The following is a 22,956-nucleotide window of genomic DNA, read 5'->3' as shown; positions in this document are numbered from 1 at the left end:
AGCTTTCATGAACATGAGGAGTAACAGCCACCTGAACGCTTTGCTGAAAACCCACAGTTATCAATGTTTCAGCTGTACAAGTCTCACTTAAAGCCTGCCCCAAAGGTCATCAAAGTCAAGGCTCATTGCCATTTCCTGGTGTGCTGAGTGGGCTTTAATGGAGGAAGCATCACCATCATAACTTCATCTGAAGCCTTGTGGTTGGCTGTGGGTGTCCTGTAGGGCCTGGACAGTGGCAAGCACTGGGTAGAGAGGATGAGTTGATGAGTTGGAATGTAACATGTGTGAATACGGGCACTGATGAGGACGATACTTTTTCATAGCTTATTTGGAACTATTCATAGTTCTATGAAATATGAAAATCCAACTATGATTTTTTGCCGTCTGTAGAACTACCCTTAGTGGCTAGAAAAATAATTTGTACTGTTAAGTAAATTGATAGTATGGGTTTATCTATATTGTATTTTTTTTTACCTCACAGCCCAGTAGAGTTTCCCTGGAGCTAAGCAGAATTTGGACTAGCCAAAACTGTAATCAGATACTGTTATTTTCATGGAAATACTGGGACTGCATGCTTGGCTGGCTTTTTATTTGTGTCTCACTGCCTGACGTGGTGCAAAGAGCTAGAATAAAACAGAAAAACATTGCAAAGCCTTACAAATTGTGCTTTTGACATTTCATAGCTATAATAAATAGATATATAAGTATATAAATGGTGAAAAGATTGAAAAGGTAGCTTTTTTAATGGTTCACTTTGCATAAACCAAATCGTACATCATTTAGTCTGCATTTTCAGAGAGGCACACAGAATAATTTCTCCGTAGTGATTTCACTTAAATATTGGAAGCTGCATAAGAGAGTACTCACTTGCCACCCTGACAACTAAGAGAAACTTCATTCACATACAGAGGACTCCCATTTACTGCAAGCCTGAGCTTGCCCCTGTTGGCGCAAATGGTAAGACTCCTACCAACCTGAGTGGTAAATTACTAAGGAGTAGAGCACAAACTGCACACACCTTCATGAAGCAAAGCTGTTGTTTAGAACCTGCGTGCTTGTTTTCTTTTGCCACAGACCTCTATGACTGAGAAGTTTTAGAACTGAAGTGTTAACAAGGAGCTTTGAGCATCAGGTATCATGAACTTCTCTAAGATGGCAGCGGAAGAAGAATATACATCTATACAGTGTGCACACATGTATACACATATACTCCTGTTCCATGCAGAAAGCTTTCTAAATAAAAACAAACAAAAAATAACCAGTGCCATACATTATGTAAACTCACTTTCAACACAAATTTGAAGCATAAATTAAAAGAGAGCAAGAAAGAGAGACAGAGATGATAGCAAACATTTTAAATATAGAATTTGCACAATTGATATTTTCGTTAAATAAGAATAAATAATTTCATTACATCCATTCACATACTAGTCGTAAAAACAAATAAATTATTTTATTTTTTTTCAGTGCTGTGCTTTTTTTTTATTATTATTTTTTACAATTGTAACTAATCCACAAGATTATTCCCTCTCCCAATTGTGATAAAACTGTTTCCACAGGAGGGCAGAACTTCTTGTATACAGTCCAACTGCGGACGATAGGCTTTTTCCTAATCAGACTGTTTCATTTGAAAAGCAGATGTTCAAAAAACCCACAGATTCTAAGGGGAGCCAATTTAAGGCACTAGAGATGTGTCCCAAAAAGTCTACGGTGAATTTAACACTGAAACTTGTTTATTTCTATATTCTGGGCTTCTGAGACAGTGCCTCCACTGGAAGCATTTTATGAATCTTGTTTGGCAAGACTCAGTAGTAATGTAAGCAATGATGTAACTGTATGACCAACAAGGAATTCTGTTTGGAGCACAAGTTATAATGACAAATTCACATACCTTGCACCAATTTTTCATTCATCAGTTACATGAAATAGCTATAAATCAAAAAAGCAAGGTTGGGAATTGCAGTCTGGTTACAAAGATCAGCTAAAAAGCAAATGTTGGGTATAGCAGGCTGCCCTAGTTCACCTTACACTTTTAGGATGGCTTCCTTGGTCTACTCCCTTTCCATTTGTCTGGATGGGGCTTTGAGCAACCTGATGTAGCTGTAAATGTCCCTGTTCATTGCAGGGGAGTTGGACCAGATGACTCTTAAAGGTCCCTTCCAACTCAAACAATCTTATGATTCTATGATTTTACATAAAGGCAACTTCTTTTTGAACATTTCCTTCACTACCACACTGGTGAAAATGGAAAAAATCAGTATAGTGGTTCGCTCTCACATGTATTTACTTTTCATAAATAGACTCTTTCTTTGAAAAAGATAGTCTTGATCTAAAGAAAATTTAAATTTGTACCCGTCTATGGTATTACTCCTCTGGAGTCTGAATAGCATCCAAAAGCCTTACTCAGTTTGTTGACTATGTAATAAATGATTTCTATAATGCAAACACAAATACTTGCACATTCTGTCTCTATTCTGATACAACACAGGAAAATTAAATACTAATTAATTAAGCAGCTGTAGCCCTAGACAAATGTCAAATCTATGCTCCTTATCTTTCTGCTCGTGATGGTTTCTACTTGTTATGACCTTCCTTGAGAGTTCTAGAACATGTGTTTATACAAATAAAAATCAGTTTACTTGAAAGGAAAATAAGACACTTCAAACATAATCATAAGTTAGAGAAGGCATAAGCATTTCCAGAAGTTTGCAAATATTCAGAGACTTGATTTAAGTTCTTAGGGTGGCATCAGTTATTAAGTAGTCAATTTCCTCAAGATCCATGTTTTGCACTTTTATTAGAAGGTCACACCATTCTCGAAAGCTGAAGATGACTAATAACATTCCTTTGTAATTCACTTTTAAAAGGAGGCCCTGTCTCTATTGGTGTTTACTTAGAATAGAGTACAAAAACAGATATTTCTCCAGGTTTCCACTCATAGATGTAGCAACTCTGTGCTGTTTTAAAATCATCACATGCTTTCTAGAATTCAAACAAATATGCCAGAGTTGCAAAAACATGTTTATGTCAGCCTGGAGTGAGACCTGCCCTTCTTGCGACACAAACAAGATCTCTTTACTGATTTCATGACTGGATTTTCTGAAGAGCCTGGGGAAGTGCAGTGCTAAGTACCACTGAGTCATAGCTGCATCTGAAAATCTTCCTGCACTCTCCTGTGTGGACAAACTGAGAAATAAAAGATGGATAGAGCCCTACCACTTTGTACCTGCAATTTTAGTGTGTAGTTCAAAATGCGCTGATACAAAAGGAAGCCATTCTAACAAGTGTTGGTGCCAGGCCTCCCCACTTGTTACCTGCATATGGTGAAATGTCCTTCCTCACTCACTGACCTCCACCAGACAATAATGGGATTCAGAAGCTGTGTACAGGGGCAATTATTACTAGCTACTGCCTGTACTGTGGAAACAGTCTTACTGATGTTGGGCAAGTCCTCCACATCCTGATGTGGTTTGACCTCCTACTGACACCTCTTCCTCCCAAATGTGGTAGATGTACAAAACATGAAAATCAAACAGACAAAAAATCAAACAAAAAAGACAAAACAGTTACAAACTTTTGCTGGTAAGATGAATACCAGAGTTAGACACGATGGACAAAACAGTGATAAAGTATTAACTGCTTGCTGTGTTTTTGACCTTTATAGCCTCTTCAAAAGATGTAGGTACATTACACATTGTTAGATTCAAGGTGGAAGCCACAGAGAAAATAACAGAGAAAGCAGTCGAACATAGCCTCAGAATATCTGAGTTAGAAGACACTTGTTTATCATACCTGTAATTTTTGGTTCTCTAACTAGTTTCTACAAAATACAGTATGCCTTTGTGTTTTGGAAAGAAGGAGCTAGCAGCTATTGTTCAGCAACAGGGACCTCATGCTGTGACACAGCTGGAACTAGTGGAAGATTTACCAAGCAAAAGGTACACAAATTCTTTCCCGCAGACAAATCCTCCTTCTAAGCATGTCTGACATACACATGGTAAGGAGCTGCGGATGGTGCTGGTAATTGAGCAATGTCCCTGTGGGGATCCCTGGTCTGCAAATACTTGCAATGCTCCTCTGAGAATTTCTTGGTGGAAACAATAGTATTTGCCATAGAATTATGATCTGCTATCAGGAAATCCCTAGAACAAACACGCATTTCCCTTTGTCAAAATCAAATTACTTTTTAAAACCAGCAGCAAGCTCTTCATTTTCCAGTAAAACATCTGCAGCCATTTCTGAAGACAGGACCAAGTCCACAAGGGCTACAGATATACTTTGGTCAACCACTTTGCTTAGATAGCTTGTCTTTTGATTTTCTTTAGTAGAACCAAGTGATATAAAGTGACATACCAAAGGAAAAGTATTTACAAAATAGTATAAAATAAGCTTCTGTGGTATCATGGGAACATGTGACATTTTCTAAGGACATACTGTATTAGAGGTAGGTGAAAAAGGGGAGATGATTCTGTAACCTTCAAATATCCCAGGATCCTCCATTTGCTAGTTTTTCTTCTTTTTCGTTATTTTATTTTATATTTGTGCAGACACAGAGGGCTTATAACAACTTTAATGCTTTTTTTTTTTTTTTAACAGATCAAGGTCACCCTACTATTTTTCAAAGCAGTGCACATCTTCATTTGGTCCAAATAGGCAGATTCTGCCCATAACTTGAGACTTTATGTAAATACAGTGAAGCCTTTGCTTCTCTCTGTCAGGGCAGACCTAATACCAGTATGTCAACAATGGCTTCATCAAACCTCTTTTAAAGAAGATCACAACCACAGGTTAACACTTTTTCAGCAAGCACTGTTTAAATGCTGACGGTCTCTGAGAGAGAAGACATCCTTTAGCTAGTTTTCCATTCCCGTCTTTGCACTGGACAGTTCTGGTGTGCCATCCTGTGTCACACGTTCGAGAACAAGAAAGCCACGGCCCCGTTACCCACCGGGGTTGCGTGAGCTGTGGAGTTACTTTGCTGCTGCTGCCACTGCCAGTGACGGAGTTGGTTATTTGCCCTTGCTTCTTTGGCACAAAGAAACTGTAACGGACGTCCACTGGCTGAGTTGGGTCCGTTGCAAGTATCTGGACAATAAGAACCTCCTTCGTGGCAGAGTGTCCCATTGCATGCAAGAAATCATCTTTGTGACTCCAGCCACTATAATTCATGACAGTCCCATTGATATCGATGATTGTTTCGGAAGTGGAGATCATATATTTTCCATTGACAAGGTACTCACCATTTTTCTTTTTCAGGGCCAGGTAGGCAGTAAACCTGCTCTGGTCCTTAGTCTTGAATTGCCGAACTTTGATGTGAGTTGCTCCTTCTGGGATTTTCACTATGTCTGTGTAGCCCTTACTGCAGAGGGGAAAAAAAGGAAGTATTCAGTAGCTGCTGTGAAATAAACCTCAAATCTTACTGTGAAGCCTAATCACTAGGAAGATGCATCTTGCTTCATTTTCATTCAGGGCCTGAATCCATCTGGCTTGAGGCACATCTAAGATTAATTTAATCAGATTCCATGATTTGTATTTTGTAACGCTATGTTCTTGAAGAAACTTCTACTTCACTTAATTCAAATTGCTTAATCTTCAGCTTCAGGAATGATTTTACATGAGTCAGATACAAGAGTAATGAAAAATAACAGATAGTTTATATACTTCAGCAAAGGGTGGGAGATACGAAATATGATGCACATTTTCCGTGCCAACGAAAGATAATGAGATATGCATTGGTTACAGCTGTTTCTCACTGTCCTAGCTATCATGATTAAGGAAAGCACGAGCAGAGTAATGGCTGGATAGAGGTACCTTGGGAACATATAAAAATAATCTTGATCACTGAGAAAAAAACTGTTTACTTTGAAATTCATAAAGCTGAAGATTAATTGTTCAGTGTCTAATAGGAGGTGCACTCAAATGCTTCATTTGTAGCACAAAGTTCTCTTAGTAGGTACTTCTGAAATGCTTTAATGCAAACTTAGGAAGAGATATTTCACTTTTCTGGTGAAAGTGACAAGCATTCAAAACCTGCAGTGTACCAGAGCTTTTACTATCTCTAGTATGTAATTTGTTTTAACCATAGTGATACACAGAGAACAAGGCTGAACACTATACATAGCTATAGGCTACCAGCTGGTCTTGGGAAACATTTATTTTCATTTCTAAATCTGTGACAAAACCGTTCCGCAAGTACCTCATATCTTAAGTGTCTGGTGCTGAAACAGATAGAGAAAATGAGAAATTACACATGCAATGTAGGAAAGCAACAGTCTCCTGGAACTGTTTAAAGAACAGAGGAGCACACTTCTGCAAATTTTTGGTTGCACAAGTAGAGACTACAGATTAAATGCTTGTGCTATTCCCATGCTATTTCAAGCAGTTACGGGACAACAACTAATAAAACTCTGTTAATTTATCACCGCTATAAACCTGAAGGAATATTGTGCAAATAACAGGCTGGGTGACTCTGCTCCACAGCACTGCAGAAATACTTTTACTTAACAGTTGCCAAAATAACTCTGTTAAAACACGTTATTAAAGTTACAAAATCGTTTGTTCCAAAATTAAAAGAAATGCTAGAGAATGCAACATTCTCTGCAACATCCCATGTGCAAAAAGAAGCATGTGCAGCTTTAATTCCCCTATTACCCAACTTCTGACTATTTGACTTTACAGCCCTTTGAAAAAGTTCTTAGGAAAGTTTTCCAGAAGATTGGATTTTTGATCTTTTTAAGAGAAAAAGGCACAAGCAATGTTGTTATCTCAATTGTTTTCAATGGAAAAACACTAGTTTTCCTCCTGCACATTTAATAGTTTCTTTGCACACTTAATGTTCGGGTTGCTGCGGTCTGGTTTACAGTGGGCAGGAAGGTGGGGGCTGCTCCTTTTCAGTGGACTAAGATAATTTCGCTGTAGCCACTGCCTTTTTATATGTAAGAATAATTTACAGACAATTAGGATTTTACTATTTTAAAGTAGGGTTACTTTTTACTAGCCTTGTTACTTACAGCTTGATTACTTTCTAAGTGAAACAACTCTCTGAATACACCAAGGTCAAATAAGTATTTTACTCTCCAACTGGTCTCATTTCAGTTAAAGCCATGACTTGAGGAGTAAGACGTTAGGAATAATTACAGTAGAATCTCACTGCTCCTAATGATACATGTACTACAAATGTGGCCTCAGTAAAATTCTTGGAGTCCCTTTAGTATTTTTGCTAATACCTGGACTGCAACATAAGGGTTACTACTACACACAGTCTTCTTCGTTCAGGCATTCCATAATTTTCATTCAACATTTAATATTCAATATTTCTTCAATATTTATAAATTAGAAAAGATTTGGTTTATGTAATTACCTAATAGGATAGAAAGTCATTCTTTCTGGAAGATGTGCTTCAGCATCCTTAGGTGAATAATCATTGGTTTACCAGAAATAAGATTGCTTATGGTTATTTTTAGAACAAATTCATTTAGGAAGAAATCTTGGACTACTATTACTCAGTGTGTCAAAATGTATAGAAATAAAAGGTCCCTTTAGGAATGAGATTTCTCGTGGTGTTTCACATGCCATGTAAGAATTTGTAAGACATGAATTTTATGTACATTTTAAAAGATGTTGCACATCGAGTATAAATGTTCAACTGAAAGTTTCTGAGAGCAGGTCACTGCAGAAGTCTAGCGAGACCTTAGAATCTCTGTAAGTGGTGGTTAAAAAATAGTAATTCTTATACAAACCTTAAGGGAAACAAGAATGCATACAGAAGGCAGACTTACTTGACATTGGTAATCTTAGTACAAAGCTTTCTTCTGCTTTGTATAGACAGGAAAAACCATGGAGAAGTTGCTTTTGTTTTACTTGTATTAAGTTATACCATATTTAAAAGCTGAATTCTGACAGAAAAATGGTTTACGGATGACTACTATAAATATTTTAACTTAAAAAAATATTTGTCCACCTGGAGAGCAGTATCATATCAGTGAATACTAAGGGATATAGAAAATGTCACATATAGGTCTGTGTACTTTTGACATCTTGCCTAGTCACCTAAGCTGCATGTATATTCAGCAGTGTGAAAAGGCATTTTTAGGGTATAATCCCTCTCAGCTACTGAGGATTACTTTTACAGCTGTGCTCTAATGCTGTCTGCTTCTCTTTGCTAACTATGCAAGGAATCTGTTACTAAATCAAGTGGGCTGTCCTCGTTGTCATTTGAAGTTAGATGATATTAAACACATTCCCAGCATGTGCCTTGCCAACACAGCATCACCCAGGAAACCTTGAGTTTCAGATGTACCTAGATATACCTCTGACACCAATAGCATTCTGTTGAATCACTGTCTTCCCTTCCCTCTCTCCTCTAAGAGCCACACACTACCTGGCACAGCAAGGGTGGCAAACAGCAGAAGATAGTGTGCATTAGAGAATTCCTGTGACCTGTTTCCCTGGTACATTATGTCAGAATTGAACTGGGTTCAGTGTTTTGTCAGGTGATTATTTGGCAGCTTCAGGGTACTGTTAAGAGGCCAGTCAGTTCAATTAAACACAGGCAATGTACACTTTTGCTTAATCTTCATATGCAAGTAAATTGCATTTAGAGAAAAAGGAAGCACACAAGTAGAGCTACTATTTGCACAACAAGATACATTTACTATTACTTAAGATTAATACCTCTTTTTGGTAAAGGTTCCCATGACTTTTGTGCAACTTGAATTGTCTCCTCCACACACCCCGCACTTGTCATACTGGAGCTTTGAACCAATGATTCCATCACAACCAGTTCGGATGCATTTTCCCCGGACACAGACTGAATTACTGTACGGCCGACATTCAGTACCATCAGTTACCTAAGTAATCAAATGCCTGTTAGTTAAAATCACCACAGGAAAAAGAAAAATTGCTTTTGTGAATCTGACTGGCAAAAAACCTTATTTGTGTTATCCATACAGAATGGGTTACTACCCTGGCAACCCAGACTGAGTTTCTCTAGCACTCCCGGTGCTAAAGCAGATTAAATTTACTAAAGGGATGAAAGCAGTGGCAGTAAAGCACTAAAATGACCCTGACTGTAATGATGAGGTTATATCTTGCTAATAATAACAGTACTTGTAGATTGCCTCTCACTTGAGCATTTTAGTTCACTTTATTCCTTATTAATGCACATATTTTCATAACAGAGGCAGAAAACTGCAAAGTGTGGGTGATATTTCAGTTCAAATTGCATCTGTTATAACAAACTGACCACAAATCGCACCTATGCTAATTGGCAAATTAAATTTTAATAATTGCATTTGTATGAGTTACTCCTGAATTCCTGAACATCGTTCATGACAAAACGTATACTCTACTTGTGGTACTCTCTCTCATCCAGAAGGCCCCAGACTCATCATGAGTGTCCAGGGAGAAGTCCCTTATCCACGACTGAAAAGAAACTACTGCAGAGTGCAGGCCCATATTTTTATGGACTCACATATCGAGGTGTGGAAAAACTTGTCTAATTTTAGAGGTCAGTTCTGGTCCTAATGTTTAACCATTGAATGTAACCATTACATCTAATCACATAGTTAAATCTTTAAATCACGTGGTTAATGCATTCTCCCCTGTTACAGGGAAGGGTTTTTTAAGATACAGAACACTTCTTAACTGGAACGTGAAATCATGACTGGAGATGCCATTACCTTTTGAGAAAATACTACGTAATATCCCGTTCCTTTGGCTCGGCAGGTGAGCTTGCAAACATCTCCAGGAAGCACTCCAGCATACTTGGGGACCCATTCAACAAAAGTTTTGACACCCTTTGCATCAGACTGATAGCCATTCCTTGCTTCACACTGCTCTTGTCGAAAAGATTTAGCTGTAGAATGATTCACATGATGAGTGACTATTTCAGACCATGCTGCGAATATCATTATGCACACTTATTATTCCAATTTCTTTTTAACAAAACTTTTTAAGTTATGATACTGCACCTCTCTACTTAGAATAGGTCTTCAAATCCTTTCATATTTTAAAGTTTGGAAACCTTTCCATGACACAATAAGTCATGAAGGACGGAAGTTAGCATTATGATTCACCTTCTAGGACTGAAATTTCTTTACATTTGATGCCCTTTACTTATGAGGTATAAGGGAAGAACTATCATATTGCATTAGTGATGAATATCTTCCTCAGAAAGCACATATTAGAGAAACTACAACAAATCTTGGATGTTTCCTTTCTCAGTAGATGTTCAGTATTTCCTATCCCGGAACACAGCAGCTGGAGCAGCTAGCATACCTTTTGCAGGGCAGGGTGTGACATTGCAGGATCGATAGATGGCCCTCTTGCCAGTGCAGTACCGGCCGTTGTTTCTAGGAGCTGGGTTATTGCAGTGACGATAAGCAAACTGAACGCCCCCACCACACGTACGGGAGCACTGTCCCCAGGGTCCCCAGGACCCCCAGTTACCATGGCTTGATGCCTGAAACATACAAAAAATAGGAGGTAAGGATATCGTTATCCAAGTGTGAATAAGTGCTAGATTTCAAAGGCATTGCTATTGTTTTCCCCAAGCGAAGGTGTTTCCTTGGTCATGTTATCACAGATAAAAAGGTGTTAGGAACCTTCTTCCTACCATTGAAATTAATTTCTTTTATCTGCAGTATTATGGCATCTGATTTGGCACTGATTTGCCTCTAACAGGCCCCATAAACCATCTCCAGAGGATTTGGCTCCAGAACATATGAATATCTATGAATAATAAATGCAATTATTATTCTAAGTAGATATTGCCCTGTATTACGAGATCTAATTAACAAATGTGAGCATTCTTAAGGGATCTGAATGTTGAATTCTAAAGGATAAGATAAAATGATCACTTACGATGACGAGTTTTGTTTCCAATTATCTACTTCATACATATGCTACAACTATGACAAAATATCCATAGTTTCACCATATACCCAAATTACATTAACAAGATTAAGCAGTTGCTTCAATTTTGACTTTGTAAATGAATCAGACTGCACTTCAGAGTGTTTTAAAGGCAGGAAATGAACACATAAATAAAAAAATTTGGGCAGTGAAAGTGAAGAAGCAGCTCCTTCTGAAACAACAACATAACATTTCAAGAATACTAGCAAGAGATGGAGCTTTCAGATACAGATTGCAACTCCACTAGTTTGACTCTTTAGCATATTGCAACAATTAACAGATATTGCACAAAGAAATATACCAGTCTATAAAAAAAGTCATAAAAAGGCTGCTGCTTGATTTGAATGACTCTTGCATCTTGTAAATATATTCACAAAGCTCTACAATGCCATATCTCTCCTGTAGGTATAACAGAAAGAGCAGTGCATTTGCCTTTCCAGGTAATTTCAAAGAATCTGGACTGTGGAGCTGTCAGTTCTAGGCCTGAGGACTCTCATGAGCCTGGGGATGCTTCAGGGGTATTAAGCTGACAGAAAGAACTCTTTCACTGTAGGTACAAACTTAGCTGCTCTAGAAATCATATCCCGGATGAATTCATCAATTTTCCTCTTCACTAGAATTACCTCCCTGGAGACTTTCAGATGAGGGCCATAAACTAAGTTTTTATATCTAATTTGCCTCAGAGTCCATTGCCAAGAAGTCAGGAAGCTGTGAATTGTTCTTTGACAATCTTTCCACGCATCCTGACACTTTCCTTATTGAATAGGTGCCCTCTAGTCTGAAGCGATGCTCTCAGTTTTCCAGGACTGTAGGCTTCCAAACTTAAAGAAGAAAAAATGCTTCCTGAAACTCAGTAGCATTTTCCCTGTATCCTTCACCAGTAACACTTCAATGACATGCTAAAAAAAACTAGCAGCTTTCAATCTGACTTTCAAAATAAAGTGCCTTTCACTCCTACTTTGAGGATTACGCCTTCTAAAGTTCCCTGGAGTCACAGCTGGTAACTTACCGAGTAGTATTTCTTCTTGGTTTTGTCAACACATTTTCCCTGGAGACAGATCCTCCCTTTTCCACATGGTGTTCCTTCCACAGCAGGCAGCTTCTTAGTCAGACACACCATTTGACCTTGACGAACAACTGCACACCACAAGCGAGAGCACACATCCATCCCGGGACACACTGTATATTCGGATCCAAATGCCAATTTGCACTGACGAATGGCATCATAGGTTTGTCCTGGAAGCTCCTCAGGGCCCAGGATCTGCTTTCTTGGTTGGTCCAGCAAACAGTTACCTAAAAGAACAATTCAACCTATCATTACTCATTATCTACTTTTTCTGCAGTGCTGCAAATCTGTCATTCAAATTAGGGAGACCGATAATGACAATGAGCCTCATTCAAAGGACGCTGATGTCATTGGAAATACTCTCTGAGGTGTCATTAGACTTTGTATGAGGTCATATTACTGCAACTGTGGTCTCTCCCCGCAGCATACCAGGTGTCAAGCTATTTCCAATCCAAGAAAATAATTGCAAATAAGTTTTATTCAGGTCCCTTCCATTCTATTTTCATCTATTTGAATGGACTCAGAACACATTCCACTTTACCAATTTGTGTTTTACAAAATGATCAAAAGGAGTCCTGATAAAGTAAGCAAAGCTCTCATTTGAATTTTGAACCAGAACATCACAAATGGTAATGCTTCTAAAGCAAAGTCTGAAAAATTACAAAATGCAGACCATGCACTTAAAAACAAATAAATGAACACATCATCCCCTCCAAAATCACACACACACACACACACACACACACACACACACACACACACACAGAAGCAAACAGATCAAAGGAAAAACATAAAATGAATATCAAATCTAGTGATGGTGGTAAATCTAGACTGGGCTTCCATTGTAAAGAATGATACTTGACTACTTCTGGAATAAGTTTGAAGAGGGCTATAAATTTTATACAAAAAGTAACCTATTTTACACCCCATGAAAGGGGTATGTGGTCTTGGCAACTTCCACTTATCCTTGGCCAAAATAATGACAATTTATATAACTTTCCAACCTATACTGGTATTCTTCAGTTGGATCATGAGTGAAAAAAAGCATCTCTTAAAAATGTCTCTATTTACGCTAAACGGATTAAAATCAAACCAAATACCCCATGATTCTACGACTTGTGTTTTCCCTCCAGAACTGCAATTATCCCTTTTTTACTCTTATGACTAAGATCAACTATTCAAAGCAGGAAAGAATTCTTTCTTCATCATCTCTTGCTTCCAAAAAACTATCATGTTGTTAAACTTGTTGTTCTATTTGTTCTTCACTGATTTACCTTAGCCTTATTTTTAATCTGGATTACAATGACATCTTTACTAAAGAAAAGATGCACCAAAGCAAATTGATGATCTGAGTACCATGAAAAAGAAAATTAATAGTATCCTAGCATTCAAATTCTTTAATAGAGTAAAACATCAAAGACATGGTGAAGAGCCAGGAAGCACAGATGTGTTTTTTCTTTTCTGAGAGTTTCTGAAAAAGAAACCACTGGCTGTAGTAGCTATCAAAAATACATTACGTAAAAGCAAAGAACAGCAATTCACTACATCACAGCATACAGAGCATATGTGCGCTACTGTTCCCACTTTTTGTCCTGAGTATCAAAGAACATCTGGGTGCCCTAGACAAATGCAACATTCTTGACTGATGACAATGTTAATCAAGCCATCTCATTCTCATTCTGTCTCCTCAGTGTTATGAGCAATATGGCCTTGGAAGGGAGAATAAAATCTGTGCAAGAAGCAGATAACCAGGATATAAATTAATTACAATAGAAATAGGCCTTTTTACAGGTTACAAAGAACACCAAGCAATTAGACTAAACACAATAAACTGTAAGCAATCATACCACGGTCTAGTGGTTGGCATGACAATAAAGGCAATTAGTACCTTATAAAGGGTTGGCTAAAAGCAGATGGTAATAAATGTCACTGCCTTCTGGACACTAATTGAGCATTTTCTTCCTAAACGTCAAGCTGCTGTCTGGAGTCACCTTATGAGTATAAAATAAATGATGATATGATGACAATGATGATTACAGTTCTCATAGTGGGCCTCAGGAGACTGAGAATCAGCACTTTGATCATTCCCAGACCTCCTGGTTGACCTTGGATGAGGCATTTCTATTGAAATGTATTTAGCTGACCATAAGAGGATATAATGATGACATCTGCAATTCAGTCAGCAGTCAGATGTTTCACTAGTTAGTACAAACACATAAGAGTAATTCAGTACCACTAATACAATTGAAGGCATCGGTCGAATCTCTGATGCCATTACTTAGATCCCTCCACACTATGATGGGAATTAAGCACGTGAATTTTGCATACGATGAGTCCACATCCCAACATCACTTTCCAAATGTGTAAAATAGGATCCTCAGCACCCTCAAAAGGCTGCTACAAAATTAGAATTTAGGAAACTTAGTTAAAGGTTTGAAAAAATATTGACTGTTTTATAATAAAATAGTGCTCACAGATCCAAGTTTCTGGACATTCACATTTCATTTTGCTTAGTCATAAGGAGCAGCAAATGAAATACTTCATTTATCTGCTTCCTCCCACCAAATCTGCTGTGTCTCAAAAAGCAGACACATGCTCATTCTGAAAAAAACATGGAAATATGGCACATTTGCACTGTCTTATTATCAGTCCAAAGCAGCCTGAAAGGTGTCGTCATACTCTACTAGGGTTCTTTGGGCTTTGGTATACTCGGTGCACATTACAAATGGGAATTACAGCTATGGATTCATTCACTGGTTAGAAAAAAAAACCAAAAGGTGTTCCATTGCTAAAATATAACATGTACTTTCAGCATAATAACTTGAAGAAACTTCAGTTTAAATCATTGTTCATCCTTATTTCATAGATTGTACTTTGTTAAGACAAATCTTTGACTTAATGATTGCTAAAAATCGATAAATTTCAACAGAAAAGGAACACTGTAATTTAGACAAGGTCTATGAGGGTCTATCAAGAAAGCACATTTCCTAAACACTATGTTTTTAAAAGCATACCAGTAACACCGGTAATAAAAGTAATGTGGAGATAAGACCAGAGGCTCACATTTCCTGTGAATTATTTCGTACCATTTATAAGTCTCTGGGACTACATGACCAAGTGGTAACTACTCATGAGTCTCAGAAATGGCAATATACCCTAACCTATCTGTTAGTAAGCTGACAGATCCTAAGCACCTCTTGTGCAGCAAAGAATACATGAGCTTGTGAAAAGTGTCAGAAATGGAGGAGTGCTAAACTTCTTGTACAGGAAGTCAACACGTGCTGAACAGGGAGACCACAATGGAGCTCTGAAGAATTCGAAGCTCCTACCCTCTTCTACTGAAAAAAAGACAGAATTACATTCTTACACTTGTAGTACAGATTGTTACAGCCCCCCTTACTTCCTTCTTGAGAGACATTCCATCATGAATAAGATTTTCCAAATTTCCAAATTTTCCAAAGGCGAGGTGGATGGGAGAAATGTTGTCTATCATTATTATTGGAGGAAGTAGTTGTCTGGATGCATAGTGGAGAGAAAAATCCAGATCATAATAAAGGGGAAAAATGAATACAGCACTTCAGTTTGGAGAAGAAAGGAACAGAAGATCAGTGATTCTGAGATAGCTGCACTCTCTAAGGGGTCACACTTTTTTACTCCAGGGAATTTGTATTGTTAAAGTCTCAGGTAAGACAAAAAGGAGTGAATGCAATTAAACTCAAAAAGGAAAGGTCTCTTCACATGTGGAAACTAACTGAGTAACATGAAGTCAGTGCCAGAAAATTATGGACCGTAAAACAGGACAGTATAGATTAATGAATCTAATAAAACTTGAGAGAAAAAAAAAAAGAAGTAATTCTCCAGATAGGAGAAAACAGAAGAAAATATTTCAGAGAGTATTGAAATTAGCAAGCAAAATACCTAAAAGCAAAAAACTTTACATTCAGCAGACATATCATACTTTTTATCCATAAGTATTTCAGTTACCATAACAACTTGATCCATTCACTCAATTATGTCATTTTTATCTCAGCATTTTGGAATTTGAATGGCTCAAGAAACTGCAGTTGCTTTGGAAGCACAACGAAAACTTTAAAATTCATTTAAGAGTTCAGACTATACTTTATACTACTACCTGTTGGAAAAAATGAAAATTTTGTACTTACTGTCCAAAGGGTAAATGACATATTTAACAAATATTAGTTACATGAGTTGAAGGTAAGCTCCTGGAGCAGAAGCAGCCTTTTGTCATAGACAGCACAGAGAGGTCTCAATACCTGTTTTCAGCCCTTCTACATAAACAAAATAAATATAATGGCTTTATAAACAGAATAAATTCTGTTAATGATATAAGCACATACCCTCTGCTCCTACCTGTAGTGTAATGCTAAGTGGACCATATTAACCATTTTAATTTCTGTGAGGAAAATGAATTTTATTTTGTCCTCTGTTAGAAGTATTCTCTGTGGCATTTGGGAAGACAAGATTAATTTTGTACTTTAAAAAGCCTGAAACTCTCTGTGTCTCAAACCAGATTATTTCCATCATGCACTCCATCATGTCTTTATTTTCTCTTGGATTTGAACCACACAAAGTGGGCATGAGACTGACAAACTTGAAGATCTTTGCCTGGTTTTGCAAGCACTTTTAAGATAGTCTCAAGATATCTTAAGTAAGAAATAAAAAAGATTACATAAAATATTCAAAAAATGTATCAGAAAAAAAATGGCACGCAATTGATGCAAGGTGTGATAATACATACCATGACCATCATCAAAAAATTCTGTTATAGTTGCTGATGTGCATTTGGACCAAGGCTTGGAAGCATCAATGCTAGTCAGGATGGAGGACATGAGGCGTTTATCTTCCATGGAGCCAAAGTTCTCCTCACAAAATTTGGAGTCGTCATGGGAAAGCCCAAGCAAGTGCCCTATAGAAACAAAATGAATAAATTAAATGAAACAGTGACTTGTAACAGTCAGTTTACTGTGCAAGAGGTAGAAGCCTGAATGGGTACCAAAGCTGCAGGGAGCTCAAGCCTGAACTTAGTATTCACTGTCTTGAACCTCACCCATGAGATGGTTAGTCAAATATCCAGAGTTAGACTATGAGTGCTTTAATAAAGGCAAAGACCACCCATCACAGTCACTGAAGAGAAATAAATACGATGCACTCAAATAGCCTGTGTGGCTGAAGAGACACATTTCGTTATTCAGCAATAACTAGAAGTCTTCTACATATCCTAGGCTTTATGTTTTAGTATAACTGCTGTATACTAGCTGAAAGGAGACAAAAAAATGAATACTGATGGCAGAATTGCATATTCTGATATCCATAGTAACAGCCATTACAACAGTAAAAACAATAATGCCTACAATACAGGCTGGAAAAAAGTAGAAAATCAGCAAAAATCTATTTGCCATATACAAACTTTATCTATGATATGTTGTTTTCATCTGCTTTGAAAGAGTCCAAGAGGAAGAAGATAAATGCAGCACTCACTGTCTAGCTGTATCTGAGACTATGAAAGTAGTTATCTGACTATGCCATGATATGAAAGTAGTTATCTGAGTATGCTATAAGGCTGGAGAAGACTAGGAAAGGGTTTCTCGCAGCCCTGTTCCAATGATGCTAAGTTCCTGATCTGAGGATGTAGCTACAGAAGATGTGAAAAGAGAATCTTGAACTGTTATCTCATTTGAACCAATGATGACTAAGAGCAGCCAGTCCTACTTTCACTGCTTCCAAATTCCTACTGGAGGGGAGGTGGGAAGGAGAATGAAGCAAGCATTTCTCTTCTTCTGCTGTCTTCCTCTAATATGTAGATGTTGACCAGTATTATTTAAATACAGCTGTTTGAAGAAAAGACTAGCAAGAAAGTTTACTCATGTATGATGAGAATTCATAAGTGGGTTGTACTGAAAGTAATGCCTCCTATTTATTTCCATGGAAATTTCAACTGATACAAAGAGCAAAATAACACTATTAGACAGAGAAAACTCTCAGCTACAAAACGCTATTTCCCAACACAGTAATCCCCATTAACTACGCATTTTTATCAGAGATAAACAGGAGCCTGCATGTCATGCTTGTAAAAATCTGCACTAGTGGAGGTGACCTACTATTTCAACACTGCTCTGATGGCATCAGTGGGAGGAAAATGTTGCCCACAGTCCGTCTTTCATCATCCCTGACAAATGTAAGTCAGAAGGCACCGAATCTGGACTATACAGTGGATATGATAAGACAGTGCAGCTGAGATCAGCAAAGTACTCCGAGGTCTACAAACTGGTATGGGGACTGGAGTTGCTATGTTGCACAAGAAAGGTTGTCTTCTCCTCTGCCCTGACTCTTGAAATTTGAGCCTTCAGCTTAAGTCAGTGGAATGATGTAGTGATCAAAGTTGATGGTTTTTCTGGGTTCCAGGAAATCCAGAATGACCACACTATTTCATGTATCAAGATTCAGTGAACATCACTTTACCCACTGACAGCTACATTTTGAACTTTGTCTTTGATCAGGAATTTACATGTCACTTCACGGACTGCCGTTTTGCCTTTGGCTCATAGTGGTGACACCTCATCTTGTCACCAGAAATGATGAGATCCAGGAAACTGTCACTTTTAGCCCTATATTGGTTCAATGGTCCTGGCAAATTTGCATACAGTGGTCTTTCTTTTCCTGTGTGAGCATTCAAGGGACCTGGTACAAACTTTGCGATATTCCAACATCACCACCATCTTTTCCAACACCCTGGAGCTCATATTTTGCTCCATATGCAGTTCCCTGGTTGTAATCCACCAATCCACGTGGATGAGCTCATCGAGATGCTCTTCATTCTGTGGTGGGACAGCTATACATGGTTATCTTTCACATCACTGCTGCCACTGTTGAAACGCCCCACACATTGCCTCACTGTACTCACATCTGCTCTTTGGTTTCCATAAAAGTTCAGGAAGAGTCAATGAATGCCAGCAGGTGTAATTTTTGAGGAATAGAGGAATTCCATGCCTTCGCTTCATGTGCACCTTCATGTCAGATGCCATTCAGTCAGACTGCCCCTCTGCTGCCATCTTTCACATGGCAGCAAAATGTAACAGAATACTGGGGGGAAGGTTTAATCTCTACTGCCATGTCACCAACATCCACCTCTGACATTGTGGATCAATATAATAAAATAGGAGGCATTACTTTTGGAGCAGACTTTTCCTTTTTGATATTTACTATTGCTGTGTCACACTATTACATTCACAAATACGTACCTGCAAGAACATAACAATTCAAATTCTTATACAGAAGGCAAGTTTAATGACTGACATATTTTATGTGTACAATTTGGGCTATGTTTTTTTGGTAGGTAAAAACACTTTCCTTTGTTCATACAGTATGAGCCAGCTAATGCTACTTTTATTCTGCACTGACATGCAGTGGAAAGGCAGTGTGTGCGTTCAGTTTCAATAAGATATCGTGTTACATAAATATGTGTTCTAAGGAGATGGCATTTTTTTTTAATTTAAGCCAAATGCTGATGCAGAGCAGAATAATTATTATTTCAGACACTTGTTTCTCTGACAGAGTAACCAAATAAACAGTGCATCGCTTCTAACCTATTGAACAAATTATCTGGAAATGTCACAAGCTAAACGTTTAATGAATGTTCAGCTACTGTGCCAGTGAGGACTACTACCTTTGACTTTGCCAAAATCTAAATACACCAACGACAAGAGTTTTCAGGAAATATGAAGATGATGTTGGTTTTGGCTGCCTTTCTACATAATGTTATCATTATGCTTGCCTTCACTGTAATGCAATGAATGGCACCAGGTCATACTTCATATCTGAGAAGCACAGACAATGTGTTAATGAACCTCAACATATGCCTACTAGTAAAAAAACTAGAATGGTTCTCTGGTGACATTAAATAATCATTTGTAGCAATTTTTCTGCTAACTTAAGCAAACATTTTCTGGAAAGGGCTTTAGACACGTCCGCTAACTTTTGCTGAATTGCTGACCCTTGTATATACGGTGTGGTTCTGCACTTAAATCAGGTCCACAAACACACTGCTTTGCTGAGTCGCTCTGGAGTTTCTTGTGATTTACCTCAAAATCCACTTGAATATTCCAATCAACTAATCAGAAGCATTTGCATAAAGTTAGTCCAGCAAGCATGAAAATGCCATGCTGATTAGACCTCAGTCCCACAGTAACAACCTTCTCTGACACAATTTTTATGCTTAAAGGTTGCAGGAAGAATTTTTGCATTTGTTGTCCCAAGAGAGCACATAGTTGTAACATTGCAAGAAATTACTTAACTGCAGCATGTTTGTGAAACAAAAGAAAAAGGACCTGTTAGTGAAAATGAAGTTTCATTTTAAGTCACTGGAATTGGTACTATTTTGAACAACAAAAGATGGAAAACTGTTCTAAAAGGCAGAATCATAGTACCATAAAGGCTGGAAAAGACTTTTAAGATCATCCAGTCCAGCCATCAACCCATCACCACCATGCTCATGAAACCAGGTATGTCTGAACAACTTTACAACATGGAGTCTGTGTTTGATGTAGTATATGAGTAGTATCTGGGCACGAATCCACAAATAGAAATCTGGGAGCTTATTCTGAGTGCTCAATATTTTGTAGTACCACCCAAGACTGAGTGTATATGAAGAATTTAGTGTTGTAGGGTGGAATTCTAGTTTCTTAACACGCTCTGGTACCACTCTGCAATGGTCTTTCTATTGAAGGTACTTCACTCTCTATTCTCTCTGAATCATTTTCTTGCATAATCTTTCTGCCAGAAATCCCACAGGAACATATAATCAAGGACATAATAACAGGCATCATCAATAAGATCAACTACGAGACTTTCTGCTGCTTATGACATTCACTTAACCAATTTTTTGTAAGTGTAGCATCTTCCTTGCAACAACAGCATCATTTTCAGCCTCAGAAAGAACTCTTTGCCTATCCTACACATGTTTTTCAGCTCTTGCAGTAGCCCCTGCAATGAGATATGTAAGACACTCAGCTTGAACTGCCTGCTTTCGGAACAATGTGGCTACAGTACATTAAACCATAGAAATCCTACAGCTGGCAATGTGAATGCTCCTGGAGCAGGCCAGGGAGTTTATTGTGCTTTAGTTAGTACCTGGCTTCCACGCCTAAACATGACATAGTTTCTGTCCTTTTCTCTCCTGCCCACCATCCTCTCTCATGTCTCATGAACTGAGCAGAAGGCAGGAATCGGCACAGCTGGAGGTGAGGCATTGTTGATCTGTCTGTTAATGGGCATCCTGCTGAGGCTGAGGGAAGGCCCTGACATGCCAAAAAGCCTTCAGTTGCAGGACCTCTGAGATGTACTGACTGTGCAGATTTTAACTCCTGCACTGCAGGAAGTGAAAACTACTGAAATTGTTCTTCCTTTCTTTATTCCTCCTTCACATAGACAAAAGAATATCCTTCGCAAACATGGAAGCTTGCAGTCAAACTTCAAGCCCATTGCTTTGAGCAGAGAAGCGGCCAGCTCCCGCATAAAATGGCTGCAAATTAATCTCCCCCTCAGAAGTGGTTGGACAGTCTCTGTAGTTCAGAATAAATAAATAAAATGAAACACTTCTCAGGCGACTATTCAACACAGAACGTTTCAACCCAAATACTTTGGCAAGAGTACAAGAAACTGAAACAGGGTCATCTTCTAGAAAGTGTCGAGCTACTGGCTTCACCTTTAATTAGAGTGCACTGTAACTCTTATCTTCACAGTGATAAATGGGGTGAACTGAGGACATACCTCATTAACAGTTGCCTACTTTGTGTTATTGAACTGGGCCTTTGTTCTACAGCATGATGAGAATTAGTCACTTACCTGGCACACTTACGCTTTTTGAGAGGTTCCCAAAGTCTTTATGAAACTCTTGTTACTTTTAAAATTTTTCAAAATATATTTTTAACATCATAAGAAAAGAGGTAGTGAACAGTTTCCTAAATTCAGAACTCTGACAGTACTTGAATTTTTAAATAAGCCATCAGTTATATTAGTGAGGGTAATAACTGTTCAAAGCATTAGATGTATGAATTCTATCCATGCATATTGATTTGCCTGTTAACTTTGTATGTATGTTTACAAACACTGAGAATGTAATTTTCAAATAATTTTGTAGAACTAAAATTCCTAATTCTTATCATGACCTGAATCTCTCTCTGTCCTAACTTCTATTTTTAAAACATTACGGTCGGAATTAGATTAAGATATATAACAAGATTTCAACAACTCTTGAAAATGTTTTGGCTTTTGATTAGAAATTATCAAAATCCAAAGTACCACAACAATCTGTAATCTTTAAGGTATGCTCTTTTTAAGACATAAGTGAGCGCAACAAAATACTTCTACACCTGTGCCTTTCATCCTTTTGCATCCAAGAACAAGAGAGCGGACACTTCCCTTTCTATCTGAAAAGTCCCCTCTCCACCCATGTGCATGAACATGTTGGTATTGCTCGGGACATTAGCATGGTTATTGGTAGGGTGCATCCTGTTATAAGAACCGAAGTTAGAAGATTATGGGTGATTCTTCAAGTGATCCTGCATGTGAGCAAAATTCCAGTGACAGCTTTGGGCAAAAACTAAGAGATATAAGGGACACAAATCTTAAAATGTAAGCTTTTAAAAAGGATACCATATTTAGTACCTCACAATTCTGTACTACCATGAACTTCATACCAGGCTACTGAAAAAAGGATGAAAAAGGGCTCCTGGCAGCTGTCTAAAACGATGACTGATTGAGAATGGGCTGGTAGATCATCTGATGTTTTCTACTTAATGAAGCATCTTACTAGTGTTGACAGTTCCCACTGAGTGAAAATGACATAATATAAATTTACCAGCAGGATGGTGTTTAGTTAAGTTATCCTGTAGGAATGCACAAAATGGTAAAAGAAACAGATGGAGAGGGGGCAGGGGTTTACCCTCATGCAAGTGAAG

At 38.0% G+C, this 22,956-nt stretch overlaps 1 protein-coding gene across 1 annotated transcript in view; it reads right to left on the bottom strand.

Annotated features, from left to right (window-relative positions):
- Positions 1-371: 371 nt before the first annotated feature.
- ADAMTS5 (ADAM metallopeptidase with thrombospondin type 1 motif 5) overlaps positions 372-22,956 on the bottom strand; it is a 44,093-nt gene continuing 21,508 nt past the window's right edge. Inside the window, exons 3-8 of the mRNA XM_065741820.1 lie at positions 16,740-16,907; positions 11,924-12,207; positions 10,279-10,462; positions 9,681-9,856; positions 8,674-8,849; positions 372-5,359 (exon numbers count right to left, since the gene is read on the bottom strand). Coding sequence (XP_065597892.1) covers positions 4,789-5,359; positions 8,674-8,849; positions 9,681-9,856; positions 10,279-10,462; positions 11,924-12,207; positions 16,740-16,907 — 1,559 coding nt within the window. The 3' untranslated portion in view covers positions 372-4,788. The remainder of the gene's footprint in view (positions 5,360-8,673; positions 8,850-9,680; positions 9,857-10,278; positions 10,463-11,923; positions 12,208-16,739; positions 16,908-22,956) is intronic.

The sequence above is a fragment of the Cyrtonyx montezumae genome, unplaced genomic scaffold (genome assembly GCF_038088225.1).
Source record: "Cyrtonyx montezumae isolate F1298 unplaced genomic scaffold, pur_monq_1.0 scaffold_3, whole genome shotgun sequence".
NCBI lineage: Eukaryota > Metazoa > Chordata > Aves > Galliformes > Odontophoridae > Cyrtonyx > Cyrtonyx montezumae.
The sequence above is the reverse complement of the archived record's forward strand: the minus strand, read 5'-3'. Positions and strand labels throughout refer to the sequence as shown.